The 15,172-nt window shown below is 43.0% G+C and overlaps 1 protein-coding gene across 1 annotated transcript; it reads right to left on the bottom strand.

The window, feature by feature from the left end:
- Positions 2,828-5,616, bottom strand: LOC8058028 (protein DETOXIFICATION 33). Its single transcript, XM_002444572.2, has 5 exons — positions 5,058-5,616; positions 4,413-4,954; positions 4,222-4,308; positions 4,053-4,109; positions 2,828-3,930 (listed from the first exon to the last, which is right to left on the bottom strand). Exons 1-5 carry the CDS (start codon positions 5,388-5,390, stop codon positions 3,411-3,413), a joined length of 1,539 nt encoding a protein of 512 aa, XP_002444617.2. The 5' UTR covers positions 5,391-5,616; the 3' UTR covers positions 2,828-3,410.

Below are 15,172 nucleotides of genomic sequence, written 5' to 3'. Positions count from 1 at the left end.
TTAAATATTTGCTAACATCATTCCTACTTGAATCGCTAAAGGAATATTTTTAATGATTATATATATTACGGTCCATGCATATATGTGTGCTTAATTTGCACGATGAAACAATTGTATGTTTAATTTAATTGCTTTTAATATTACATAGTCATTGCTTTCTTTTCTGTCTAAATTTGTTTCCTGACCACAAGTTCTCTCCAATATCGTATGCCCACTCTTTCTAATAATAGAGGCATTCCTATGTATACAACTATACAGGGTTTGCTAGGTCGAGCAAGTATTAAAAATCAAGTTGTGGTGTAAAACACATGGTAGAAAAAAATGTCTTATCCACTGCAACCAATCCTTTGCTTCCCCTTCATTTTCTTGGAGGTTCATGAGGCACAACAATTGTTGATGCAAAGTATTTGTATAGAAATGAACTAATGGCAATCCTCACAAAAAATGAACTAATAGGTTGGCCTCTACTAATAGAAAGGTTGCTCATTTGATACACATGTTTCTAATAAAAAACTTATAAAAATAAGGTTAGTAAGGAAGGTTGGTATGACCAAGAATAAGTGCATGGAAGCATATGTGCTTTTAAATGAGTAACTCAATGTGGATTAGTTATTGGAAATTAGCGCCATTTCAGCATTTTCTCTAAGTATCATCGTCCACACGACTACACAAGTTTATATAGTCAATAACATAAATCTTGCATGGGAGAGGCTTGATCCGAGTTATCCAATAGGTCCTAGGTTACTATGATTCATTAACATGGCTTTTTTGGGGTTTTTTTATAAGTCATGATAAGTGGTGTATGCATTGTTATCCAAATGAGCAAGGTCAGTACTTAATAGTGATGGTCAGTACTAGGATCATTGCTTCATAAGATATAGAACGAATAAATGATCGAACAAATAAATCATGTGGAAAAATAATATTTTAAAAGTCAAATAATATTATAACTAGATTTTCTATGGTGATAAAAAAAGAAGTACAGAGACATTATGGGAAGGATTAATGCACAAAGTTATCCAACGCGAACATTGAATTTTGACTTCTCAAATAAAACCATTGAATCACTTTTGATCCTCACTCAACTTCTTCTCCTACCCTTTATATGTCTCGCCATATTAGTCCATCTCTCGCTGTAGCATCACTATCGACGTTGACAAAGAGAAAAAAAAACAAATAAAACCTTAGCATTTTTCGGGCAGGCCGAAAAAACAGTTATTTGAGGGCCAAAAAATGAGTCCATGACCATGGGCGAGTCGGCTAGGCTCTGGACTGGACGGGTCGCTCATTGTTTTTTAGTTGTAAAACGAGAAAAGAAATATTTGCGCTCAAGACGAGGAAAAAAGTTATGGGTAGTTAGATCTCTATCCAGGCATGTGGCATAGTCCACTAAGGTTCATAGGCCGACCAAAGCCTCCTGGCGAGCTCGAGCTGAGTTCATGGGCTGGACTAGACCACGTTTGTTGAGGTCTAAACCAAATACAGCTCGGAAGTAGTGGAAACGATAGCTTTCCGGGAGGGTTTGGCATTGGCATCGGACCTACCATTGCACAAGTTTAGGGTGGCTTGCGACTGTATCAATGCAGTGAAGAATATTCATGGAGACAGAATGGGGCTATATATATGGGCCAATAGTGAAGTAGATCAAGACGGGGAGAGCAATCTTCTCCATGTCCATGAATAAAAAAGTTCGAAAATGGATTCCCATAGATTAGCTAGGAGCTCTGTATTCATGTCTCTTGGTAAGCATGTCTGGTGTCTGTCACCAGTCGATGGTGTTTGTAATTTTAATTATGAGTAATAATAAATGGTGGCTTTCCTAAAAAAAGATGAAGAAATGTTTTAGAGTGCCTCGAGGTGTAGCCGTGTAGGCATGAGATTAGCAGATCACGATAGTTCCTTAATTTATTCGTAGAGGCTTGAGGCCAATAGATGGTCGTGTGACGACAGGCTGACTAGCGACTATGTGATGCAGTAGTGACTCCAGTAAACACGGACAACATTGTAACGAATTCAAAGATATTTTAGGAGGGAAAGGAAACTACGAATTTACAATAGGATGTGCAATGTAATAAATTTGTTTAGAAGAAGCCAATAAATTAAAGAATTTGTGAGATACTTGGGCAATGGTCTTATTGAGCATTGTAGCTCAACCGAAAAAAAAAAGAATCTAAAGGCTATCTTGATTTGAAAATCAGCAGGATTTGCACAGTTGGGATAGGGATGAAGAAGAGAAAAGAAAGCCGATGGTTGTCTCAACAAAATTGTTTGGAAGAAAATATTTTCAAGTAGACAAAATGAAAACATCTAATAAAAAAGCTAGCAACCGACTTTAAGTTTTTGATGAAATAAGAATTATATTAAATAATAATTGGACACATAAATATGTTAGAAAGCACTCTGGTTTACACAAATATTCAAAAAAAAATTCATCTAAATTGCACCCAAGCTATGAATAGCTCCAGATGCTTTACAGTATTGATGACTGCACATGCAAACACTCAGCAAATAAAGAGTCGAGAACAGATGGCCAACGAACGAGGGCCAATATTCATGTAGGCAGAATTGAGAAATTTCTTCTTTGGTGTCTTTCTTTTTTTTCTTTCTGCCACCGAAAAATGAGAAAGACTAATCTGAAATTTATTCTTTCTAGTCCTTCATCATGACCAAATCTAACCACGATAAATGGAGAAGAGACCGAAGAAAATTATTCTATGGCGACGACTCCATCTCCATCTTGATGTCGTCGTCCAAAAATAAATGAAGATCAGAGAAAATTATTCCATGACTATCGACTTTATTTGTGCGGGCTATATCTTGCTAGTTAGTTAGAGCGTCTCAAGAAACTCTACATGGATCTTTATTACAAAATTTTTAAAAGCAAACAGAAAACATGATCCAATATTCTTTCTAAACCATTCTCTATCTTCTCCAAAACCACCTTTGGAGAAACTAAGAGTATATAGAATAAAAAGTAAAGAGTTCTTGGAAGACACAAGAGAGATATAAAAAGATATTTATTAAATAATTGTCTAAGTTGAGATATAGAAACTGAAATTTATATATAGACTCCAAGAGTTGCTCTCCAACCAATTAAGCAGCACAAAACACAACCTGCACGAGCTACAAAAACAATCCAAGCAGGTGACTGAACTGAAGCACAAACAATCAAGCTTGTTACTGCAGCACTTCACCATGCCATTCTGCTTGCATGGCATTTCTCTGTGGTGTACATGCACGTGTCTTTCCATCATTAAAATCTTGATCACCGTCGGAGACAAAGCTAGAGCAAATTAGAGAGGGTACACTTACTCTGTAAATGCATACATATGTCTTATGTGGGTGCATATGTGGGAAAATTTTAACAAAACTCATTGATTTTGCATTTTGGAGGGCATGTGTAGCCCCTACTACAGTGTACCTTCGCCCCTAGCCGCCGCCGACGATCCACCCCATTTCTGTATCCTGGAATGCGCCTCGCCGGCTTCCTTGTCCCAGTTGGTGCGCAGCGTGATGGCGACCAGGATGAGCGTCTGCAGGCCGACGCCAGTGAGCATGCCACCCCACATCCCCTGCACCCCGCCGCGCAGCGGGAAGGCGATCATGTACCCGACGGGGATGCCGACGAGGTAGTAGCAGCCGAGGTTGATGTACGCCACCAGCCACTGCCAGCCGGCGCCGACGGCGACGCCCGACAGCACCGGCTGCACGCTGTTGAGCAGCAGCGAGAAGGCGAAGACGACGCCCAGGCTGGCCACGGCGCGCACCACCTCGGGGCTGTCCGTGAACGGCGCGCCGTAGACGTCGCGGAAGGCCAGGACGAGGACGAAGAAGGCCAGCCCGATGGCCACCGACGACATGAGCACCACCAGGATCGCCAACTTGGCCGCACGGGGACGCCCGGCGCCCAGCTCGTTCGACACCCGCACGCTGCGAGCATTTTCGTAGAATAGTTGCGCGTCATGGGGAGATGGATCGATTTATGGGCGTTCCTGCTCGTTGTGCACGATGCACGTACGTCGATTGATGCCAATGCGATCGATGATTATTACCTGATGGCAGCGTTGAATCCGAAGAACACCATGATCTGCCACCCGAACAGGTTCGTGCTGTGATTCGTATGTATGCAGTGCAGAAGCGACACGGCGAGCGATCGAGCAGGCGTTAGAACTGCAGGTGCAGAGCAACCATTTCGTCTGAAACACGTGACTACTCACTCACCAGATGGAGACTGCGGCAACGGCGACCTGAGCGTTCTCCAGGTTGCCGACGATGACGATCAGGAACATGTAGAACCAGAATTCCAGGCTACGTACACACGTGAGAAGGAACGTGTCACGTGTGTCAGCAGCCAAAGTCTCGAACAATATAATAATCCAGTATGTAGAGTACGTAGTACGATACGCAGGCACCAGAGCATGACGGCGGAGCCGAGGGAGAGGCGCGCGAAGCCGACGAGGTCGGAGAAGGCGAGGCAGTCGAATCCGTTCCATGCGCCGGGGCAGTAGCCCATGAGGATGTAGGCGAGCTGGCCCAGCACGACGAGCCACCAGGACGCGTTGAGCGCGACGGCGAGGCCGACGAGCCCCATCCGCATGGGCCCGACGAGGAACCAGCTGAGCGCGACGTGGAACGCCAGCGCGGCCGCGGAGACGGCGGCCATGGCCATCACCTTGCTCTGCGCCTGCAGGAACTTCTGGATGGGGAAGTTGAAGGCGTAGGCGAAGAGCTGCGGGATCATGTAGAGCGCGAGGCGGCCGGCGAGGTCGGCGATCTCGGCGTCCTGGTGGAAGAGGCGCAGGATCGGGGTGGCGAAGAGGTAGAGCGGGAGCATGAGCACGGCCATGGCGGTGAGGATGATCCACGACCGCTGCAGGTACACGCCCAGCATGTGCAGCTGCTTCGCGCCGTACGCCTGCCCGCACAGCGTCTCCAGCGCGCTCCCCATCCCCAGCTGCATGCAATGATGCAACACCACACGCATGATGCAGCAGAATCAGAGTCTTTTTTATCCTCCGCCGAAGGCCGAAGGCGAAGGCGAGGTATAGTATACAGACCATGATGCCGAAGGCGAGGCCGGCGACGACGTTGTTCTCGGTGGAGATGGCGTCGAGCTCGAGCGTGGTGAGGTGGCCGGCGAACACCTGGGTGATGGCGCCGAGCGAGTACTGCGCGATGGACGTGAGGATGGCGGGGCCGGCCAGGTACCAGAGCTTCCGGTTCTCCTCCGCCGCGTGCCGCAGGAACGACCCCACGCTCCGGATCTCCTCCAGGTCCTCCTCGCCGTCGATGCCACCGTCGCTGCCGCTGCCATTGCCGGCAGCCAACAGCGCCTCCTTCAGAAGGTCGTCTGCTTCTTCTTCGCCGTGGCCGCCGCTCGTCACCGACATCCTGGCCTCTAATACCTCCGGTGTGTGAAAGTGAAATCAATCAACCAGTCTCTCTCACGAGCTCTGACGCTGTGTGTTGCTAGCTGTGCTGTGAGAAGCCTCGATCGGTGATGGAAGAAAAGAGGAGAGGAGGTGGTGGCATAAATGGGCTGGCCAGCTGGGAGGGACAAGCTACGTATCGTATCGAGTGGGACCCGCAGTGGTGACAAGTATCAGCTTATCACTGTATCAGTATCGTATGATTCGTATGATCGTATCCCACACGGACGCAATGTGGCATTAATATAGGCTGAGTGTTGTTGCGTGCGTGCGTCAGAGTTCAGACTTGAGACAGCAGCCATGATCATCCATTGCCATTGCCTGCATGCTATGCTTATTACTGTTACTGTTACTTAAGGGAATCTTCAAAAACAGGGGTAACCATGGCCCACCTTGCATAGGCCTTCACTATCCTTCGCCACACTGCGATTACCTTTCCCGTTTTATAACCTAATGCGTACCATCAGTGCATCGTACTGTCGGTACACCTGTGTGAAGTAAACGTCCAACGCGCGCCAAGTGTTTGTGCCTGCGTTCATCACTCTACGCTACGTCGTCGCTCTCTATCTCTAGCAACACAAATGTACTTTGCGTTGGAACAATGTCGTCGTTTCTTCCGGCCGCTATCTGAATATCTGATGAAAAGCTTGCGATTGCAAGTTGGTGGACTTAATTAGCAGTTATTAAATCAGCACACGATACTCGTGCACCAGTAGAAAATTCTCCCACAAATTCTTTTTTTTTTCTTCTCCTGAACTTGAAATGTGCCTCAAGAAAAATACGATTATATTATACTCGAGAAATCTAGCTAACCAGCCGGCCGTGGTCTACTGGTTGATGGTTTTTTTTTGAAGTAACGACTGGTTGGTGCATGGTTGTTGGTTTCACAATTTCCTACCAGTCATTCGTAGATGACATTACTTTTAGTGGTTGATGGATCGATTACATGTTTGATCCGGTCGTCACTTACTCGGTTTCAATTATTTGTGAGGTCTTCCCTCTCCACAATAGCGCCGATCGACCCAAGTAACCAAACCAATACTAAGGGGTGTTTAGAACTGCTCCGCTTCAGCTCCGTGTTGCCAAACACGTCTAGCTCCACAAACTCCGCTCCGCAAAAAAAGTGAAGCTAGAGGCTAGCTCCATGTTTTTCCTGGAGTGCCTCAAGAGGTACTTCAGTTTTTAGAGTTTGTTACTCCCATATGGAGTTGTGAGATAATTACCCACCTTGTCACTCATTAATCACGGACTAATTCTCGTAGATGCTTCTCCTCCCGACGTTGCGACCTCATTTCTTCTTGTGCGTGCCGCCCCTCGTCTCTTCACCTGCGTGCCGCCCCTCGTCCTAAACAGTACCTCCTGCTCCACAAACTCCACGGTGGAGCTGCTCCATAGTGGAGTTTGTGGAGCAGAGCTATAAAAACTAGAGTGGAGCAGTTTCAAACACCCCAAATTAATATATGACACCAGGATTTAGGCTCAAACTATTCTCATTTAATCCCTCTTTAAGAGCTTGTTTGATAGGGGTCTCCACATTAACGGTTTCTTCGCTAGAGCCAAAACACTAAAACATACTCCCTCCGTACCTAAAAAACCTGACGTTTAGGACATGATTGTGGTAACGAAGGAGTGATTAATTAGAGCTTAATTTTCCTTCTTTGCCCCTAATAATAGGGTTGCGGTTGCTCTCTGTATGAGAAAGATAAGCAGCTCAACTGGTTACGCCGGTTGGAACCTCCACAGCCAATCTTTTTTCAGTTTGCATGGGAATTTTTGCATGGCGAGTGTGCCGCGTGCATGGCCCTGTCACTGGCACGCGGGGATAGCTGTTTTGTGTCTTTGGCGTCGGCATTTTCGTTTGCTGCCGGAGACGATGGAGTCCGGCGCCGCTTCCGACTCGGCTGCCACGACGGAATCCATGGCCACACTGGAGTCGATGGAGTCCCGCAGCTCCAAGTCTAGCGAGTCCACGGACAACATGGCATGGCGGCGTAGGTGTCTAAGTCCAGCGAGCAGTAGAGCGTGGCGGCACGGCAAACTCTAACGCGATGGCGACGAGGACGTGAGCAGGATGTGGAGAGGAAGGGACACGGAGTCGACGCACGAGAGTGCCCAGGACGCGGTGTGGCGGCGCAATTAAAGAAGGATCCGTTAGCAAGCGCAAACGTCGCGAGCGCCGGGGCAAATTCGTCAATGCGGGACGCTACAAGCCCACAACGTCTGCTTTTGCGAAATCAGCGATGGACTCCAGAACATCTAGTTTTCCAAGCACGGAGGGAGTACTATCTCTACATCCCAACATGTAAAGTGCTTCCAACTCCTCTATTCGGCAGGTACTCCTCTATTCGGCACCCTGAAGCGCTTCTTTTTACACACGTGTTGCTGAAACTCCTTCAGCTACGGTGCCAATGTTGCGGCAGAGTTGGAGCTGAAGCGTCACCAAACAGGGCTTTAACTCCAGTGAGATCCACATCTTTCTTTTTCCACCTCCAATATGATGAAGTCGCGATGGATTAGGTTGAGGTGATTAGAAATTTGTCACGGCCCAACAGTCTTGACCTATGCATAATCAATGACATCGTAAGCATTTTAGTTTCGGTTTTAGAAAAAACTGCATATAACAAATTTTGTATTTTTTCGACTCCGTTGTGCACCCACGGACAATTCGGCAATCACCTCCGGACCATTCTCGAAAATGCACAGTTTCAGACTGGTTGGCCTGCAGAAGCTACCTCCTACTGTATCAGTACCACTACTGTATCAGTTTCTTTCTCTTTTTTTTCGAGAATATGACTTTACGCCTATTTTATTACTACTGTAAGAAGATGTACTACTGCATTAGTAGTATCGTATCACCACGAGCTTAATGTGTCATCATTTAGAGTGTGTTCGTTTGTCTTATTAGCCGTATTTTTTCTGTTAGTTAATAGTATTTTTCTCTCATTATAAATTAATAAACAATATTTTTAACTATGATTTTTTAGACTGACGCTGCGTTGCGCCATGCATGCGTGATGCGTGAGTGAGAGTTGAGACAGCAGGGCAGTTGGTTTGACGGGTTGCTCGGCGTGACCGGAGAGGCCATTGGGCAGTGGGCACCACCTACTGGCCGGTCTCCGGCAGTCCGCTCCGCTCCGGCGAGCCCTTGCATGCCCACACGGCCATCAGCCCCAGTGGCGTGTCAGTGAGTCTTGAGAGCCTGTTCGCTTGATGCCCACACAGCCCATCAGCCCCAGGCTTATCGGCGGTTTTTAAAAGAAAATTTTCTTTGTATTAAAGAAGAGCGCTGCAGTTTACTAGCTGAATACGTTTTGTATAATGAAGATTGTCCAGGCTTATGAAGGCTTCTCGCTCCGCTACTGGTCGACGGGGACGCAGCGACGGAGAAGATCGAGGTGGCGGCGGCGGGTCAGGATCCTCCGGGGCGCCTGCAGGTTCCATTCGATGCGCGCGCGGGTCTTCTTGCTGGCTGCTGCCCTCCCAATGGGCCGTGGCCCAACTCAAGGGAAAGGAGAGAGGAAGGAACGGATAAGGTTGGGAGTGGGCTCGGCCCAGATAGAGAAGGTGGAGGGAGGAGCTGGGAGTGCGCTGCTGCGGCATGAGGCCCTGGAGGGCTCCGTCCAAAACAAAGAGAAGCAGGTCGAAAAGTCATTCCTGCGCCCAAACAAACAAACAAAAAAAACCGTTTTGTTCTCTTTTTACAAAAAAAAAAAATGAAAGTCTAATTAAAACTAGAGAACATGATTTATATTACAAAAAAGACTCATTACTTGCATTTTTTTGATTAACAGAGTCCACACGTGTTACAGCGGGACGTGTTATCTGACTTTGAAAACCTATTTCGGTTTGTTCCTACTCTTCAGTTCCCACATCAAACCTTCCGTTCATTGTGAAATCACTGTCAAACTTCCCCCTAACATGGCATAAGAGGTTTCCAAGGCTAGACATCATGCCAAACATTCAACTTCATATTCCGTATTCTCAAACTCCACGTCTCCTTTCACACTCTTCCTCCGCAAAACTAATGAGCGAAACTATCCATGTATACAAAAGATTTTGACCAAACTATTCAAGTATTGTAAGTAATCTAAAGTAAATGTACACATAGATGACATGCAACTAAAGTACGTAGGTTCAAACCAAATAAATGGAATGCTAAACTATATCAAGTATTCTAAGGAAATTAAATGTACACATAAATGAACAAACTATATCAAGTATTCCGAGTGATTCTAAGTAATTTAATCTAAACAAAGGAACTAAACTATCACCAACTTGATGTAGGTTCAAACCAAATGGTAAGCTAAGTAATCTAAACACATAGATGTCATACAAGTAAATATGCGTGTACAAATCAAGGATAGACCTAAGTACAACATTTTAAGTGAATCGATCTACCCAACCAGTATTTTCTTCCATAGCTACTATTTTTTAAAAGGAACTAAGCCCTAGCTTAGAGCATCTTCAACAGCTTAGTAAAATTCACTTGGTATATCTAGTGTAATAGCAACTTGGTATTTTGTTTAGCAAGTGGAAATAAGATGCATCTCTAACAACTTGTTATATTAACTTGATAAAATTTGAAAATATAGGCTCACAAAATATTTGTCGGAGAAAAACATATCAACACCAGATCAATATTACAGAGAATAACATATGAACAGCAGATCAACATGAACCCCTGGCCAGCAAAACATTCTGGACCTGTGGGCATCTTTCCGTGACGACGCTGCATGTGGCCATCTTGAAGATTCCAGCAAGTAAACGGGCATCTTTCCGTGAATATACGCGCACGACTGGGTGCACTGCAACTACGAGACACAGAATCCAGAAGTGGGGAGTCGCGGAGTAGGAGAGTTTTATCGCGGGAGATGGACCTGTGGGCCTTGGCGCGCGCGGGACAGGAGGCGACATCGAAGAATTTCGGGCGATAGCAAGCCACGCCGCGCGCGTAGACTTACGCGCGCGGGAGCCGGATATATGCACTTTGGGAATTTATAAACCAAGTTTACCAAGCTGTTGGAGACATCTTTTTGTGATTTTGTTAAAAAAAATAAGAATACAAAGTGGATTTACAAAGCTGTTGGAGATGCTCAGGGACCTCATCTACAAAACAACATACGGAAGCGTGAGAAGAGAAATAGAGTGGGAGAATACCTCGAGCTAGAGCCACAGGCGCTCTTCCATGAGAATTATTATATGTAGACTAACTACATTTAAAAGATTTGTCTCGCTAATTACAGTACAATTAGTTATTATTTTATCTATATTTAGTGCTTCATTTATGTATCATAAAATTTAATATAATAAAAAAATCGTCTTGAAAAGTTTTTGAAATTATAGACGCAATTAAACAAGGCCTTACAATACACTGTTCTCGTCGCATGCGCTACTATATTTTATACTGTGTACAGTGTACTCCTGCTCATGATCCAGATCGAGGTTCGCGCCATCGTAGGTATCAGAGGCGTTTAGTTCCGAAAAAATTTCAGATTTCGCTACTATAGCATTTTTATTTTTATTTAATAAATATTGTCCAATCATGAACTAACTAGGATTAAAAAATTCGTCTCGTGATTTACAGACAAACTGTGTAATTAGTTTTTATTTTTGTCTATACTAGCAAATATGCCCGTGCATTGCAACGGGACAAAAATATTAAATGGCCATAGAAAGTGATGACATAATGTTATATATCTATATATGTTTATTCTTTTTATAAAATTTAAAGTCTACTATTTTATTGATAACCATGACATCTATGATATTAGATAGTTAATATTTAAAATAATACGTAGCTTGAAGACATATTTATTTAATAATAATAATAATAGAAATTAGTCAAACCTTATCTTACTCTAATATTATCTCTTAATATAGCTTAGTATTATATTAAAACATGATAAGTTTGTTGCTAACCTTTTTTTTATTTAGATTAGATTTCTATGAAATATGATATATTAGTTAAATGTATGTAGATTATGAATACATGCGCTTACGAAGTGTTCATATGGCATAACAACACATCGTGCAAATGTAGTGTAAGCATTCTCAAGCATAAATTTACGTAAATTAGTAAATTAGTGAGATATGCAGAAATGGTGCTAAAACTTTCACCACAAATCAAGCATCACATTAACTATAATTTCAATTTTACACTAAAAAATATAGGCAAGCATCTTCAACAAAAAAATATATTAAAATTTTTGATATTTTTTGTTTACTGCATTGATCTACATATGTGGAGCTGAACAAAATTTGTTTTGCAATTTTTAGATTTTTCTATGAATTACTACGCATTTATCAATTTCAGCCGATCAATTTTACACTAAAAAGCATAGACAAGCATCTCCAGTAAAAAAGATATAATAAAAATTGTGATATTTTTTGTTTACTGCATGGATCTACATATGTGGAGCTGAACAAATTTTGTTTTGTAATTTTTAAATTTTTCTATGAATTACTATATATTTATCAATTTTCAGCCGATTAAAATAATAAAAGAAAAGTAAATTAATAGGATAAATATTTTGTATTTAGGCTCTTATAGTTTCTTTAATCTCAATGTGCTATAATATATAAAGGAGATTTTATATTGGAAACCCTAAAAAACTTTTATTCTTTTTTCCTCTCTCCTATCATAAACCACGATTCCATCGTCCAGACGGACGGAAGCGCAGGCGGGCCGAGTCGCCACGGAGGCAGAAAAAAATTTGGCAGATTGAAATTTTCATAATTTAGTAGTAGGAAAAATAGATTTAATGTTTCATATATGCGCCGCAAGATTTGATGTAACGGGAAATCTTGAAAACTTTTTAGATTTCGGGTGAACTAAACAAGGCCCAGCTTTTGAACTATAGGCCCTGTTTAGTTCCCTACCTAAAAATTTTTCATCAATCCCATCGAATCTTTAGACACATGCATAACATTAAATGTAGATAAAAAATAAACTAATTACACAGTTTGGTTGAAAATCGCGAGACGAATCTTTTAAACCTAGTTACTCCATGATTAGCCTTAAGTGCTACAGTAACCCACATGTGCTAACGATGGATTAATTATGCTTAATAGATTTGTTTTGCAGTTTTCTGACGAGATATGTAATTTGTTTTTTTATTAGTTTCTAAAAACTCCTTCCGACATTCTTCCGACACATTCGATGTGATAGCCAGAAAATTTTTATCCCCAGTCTAAATAGAGCCTATATATTCTTCCGTCGATTCGATCAGGGTGCACGATCGAGGACGTGGACAGAAGGAGAGAGATTTGACCTCCGGTCGGCGTTTTAATCTTTGTCTAGTCGCACACGAGGATCGCGCGTCCAGGTTTATACATTAATTATTCCCAGAATAATAACAACGCCAACAGCTCCGATGATCAGATCCCACACATGGACCCACATCACCTTCCGTACGTCGTCTTCCCCCATCGATCAAGATGGCAACGGCTACCCGAAACCTGAGTACCCGACGGGTTTTACCCGATAAAGAGACGGGTATAGAATAAATTTTCTATCCGTGGATATGTTATTGGGCAAAATCCTATACCCATCGGGTATGACGGGTACGGGTGTGGGTGTGTACTACCCAGACCCACCTACCCGCGGGTAAAAAATACCCGTCAAAATAACTAGCCACCCTTCTCATTTTAGCCTATATAGCACATGAATTTGGTCTAGATCCAGCTAAACTCTCCTAATATATATGTATATGAATTTGATGTTGTCATATGAATATTAGTTTGTAACTTGTTGGAGGTTTAGTATGATTTTCTTTATGTAAATATATGATATTTATATGTAATTCTCGGGTATACTAGCGGGTGCGGGTTACCCGTCGGGTAGAAATTACCCGCGGGTGCGGGTATAGAATTATTTTCCTACCCGTGTGCGGGTACGGGTAACACGACGGGTAAAATTTAGACTTCGCGGGTACAGGTACGGGTGGCCACTACCCGTCGTGTACGTACCCGTTGCCATCTCTACCCATCGAGGTACCTAGGGTGGCTTGGGTATAGGAATGGCAACGGGTACGTACCCGATGGGTACTGGCCACCCGTACCCGCACCCGCTAGGTCAAAACCTATTCCATTGGGTTACCCGCGAAAGCAGACGGGTAAGAAATTTATTCCGTACCCGCACCCGACGGGTATTCCATACCTGAAAATATACCCGAGTTCAACAGAAATATAACAACTTTCAGCAAGTTAAATATCACAACTTCTAGGAAATTAAACATAACAACTTCTAGCAAATTAATAGCAGCACTAGTAGCACACTAGCCGCTCAACACTTCCCACGTTTAGCCAATCAGTTCATGGGCTATATGAGCTAAATTGCTTAGGTTGCTTACTCATTTTGTGGTTATTTCTTACCCACGGGTACGCGGGTATGGGTACTACTATTCCACACCCTTACCCGCCATACCCGATGGGTAAAGGATTTCGCCCAATAACGTACCCGCGGGTACAAAATCTATTCTATACCCGTATTCTTATCGGATAAAACCCATCGGGTACTCGGGTTTCGGGTACCCATTGCCAATTGCCATTTTGACTTGGGTACCTAGGGTGGCTACATGGGCCTGCATGGCCTATATACCTATACCTATACGGACACCGCGACGTCGCAAGAGAGAACCGATGGATATTGGATCCATAAATGGGGAGACGGTGATTCAAAGATTTGTCTTGTAAATTATTTTTTATATTTTTAATTTTATAAATAGTCTATATTTAATATTTTATATATGTGTCCAAGTATTCGATGTGACAAGAGTTAAATTTTGCCGACGCCAACCAAATAGTAGTCTATATTTGGTATTCCATATATGTGTTCAAACATTCAATGTGATAGAAGTTAAACTTTACCGGCGCCAACCAAACATGACAGTATATAGCACCGCACGTGCTAGACCTTGTTTAGTTTACCCTGAAAACCAAAAAAATTTCAAGATTCTCCGTCACATCGAATCTTGTGGCACATGCATAAAACATTAAATATATACGAAAATAAAAACTAATTACACAGTTTAGCTGTAAATCACGAGACGAATCTTTTGATCCTAGTTAGTGCATGATTGGATAATATTCGTCACAAACAAACGAAAGTGTTACGGTACCGAAAACTTTTTACCTTTCGGAAGTAAAAAAGGGGTAAGCTGCTAGCAGGTGACACTGACAACAGGATGAGTAGTCGAACAATGTGCGTGAAGTGCAGCGACTGACCACTGACACGCCACTGCCAACCGCGTCCACGCCCCGCAGAGGAAAGAGGTACATGATGTGGCCACTTGGGATCGCCGGAGCAGACCGGAGACCGGCCATTGTCCAGTGAGGCTTTGTTTAATTTTCACCCAAAAATATACATTAAATATAGATAAAAAAATAATTAATTTTGCGAGACCAAAAATAGTCGTTTAGATCCTTCCATTTTAAAGTAATTGGAATCTATTTAATACACTAGATTATTTGATTTGGAATTTGTCATTCCACAACTTTTAAAGTTGACATATACACTACTAAAATAGTAGGATTATCCTAGTATTTTAAAGTAGTACTAAAACACTATCAATGGTCATAGCACATGAGAATCTCACTAGAAGGTATTTTGTAAGAAATGCCAAAACACTAGGAGAACTTTAATATTCTGGTTGTGTTAAAGGGTGGGAGATGTAAAACAATGTTAGGTTTATACTTTATAACTTATAGCACACACACTTTAACTTGCTCTTCTAGAAATACAA

Source organism: Sorghum bicolor, chromosome 7 (assembly GCF_000003195.3).
Source record: "Sorghum bicolor cultivar BTx623 chromosome 7, Sorghum_bicolor_NCBIv3, whole genome shotgun sequence".
Taxonomy (NCBI): domain Eukaryota; kingdom Viridiplantae; phylum Streptophyta; class Magnoliopsida; order Poales; family Poaceae; genus Sorghum; species Sorghum bicolor.
The sequence above is the reverse complement of the archived record's forward strand: the minus strand, read 5'-3'. Positions and strand labels throughout refer to the sequence as shown.

Coding starts and splice junctions, on each gene's coding strand:
- LOC8058028 (XM_002444572.2), bottom strand. CDS start 5,390: ATGTCGGTGACGAGCGGCGGCCACGGCGAAGAAGAAGCAGACGACCTT. Junction 4,955..5,057: donor GCCTCGCCTTCGGCATCATG/GTCTGTATACTA, acceptor CATTGCATGCAG/CTGGGGATGGGGAGCGCGCT. Junction 3,931..4,052: donor GGATTCAACGCTGCCATCAG/GTAATAATCATC, acceptor AAATGCTCGCAG/CGTGCGGGTGTCGAACGAGC.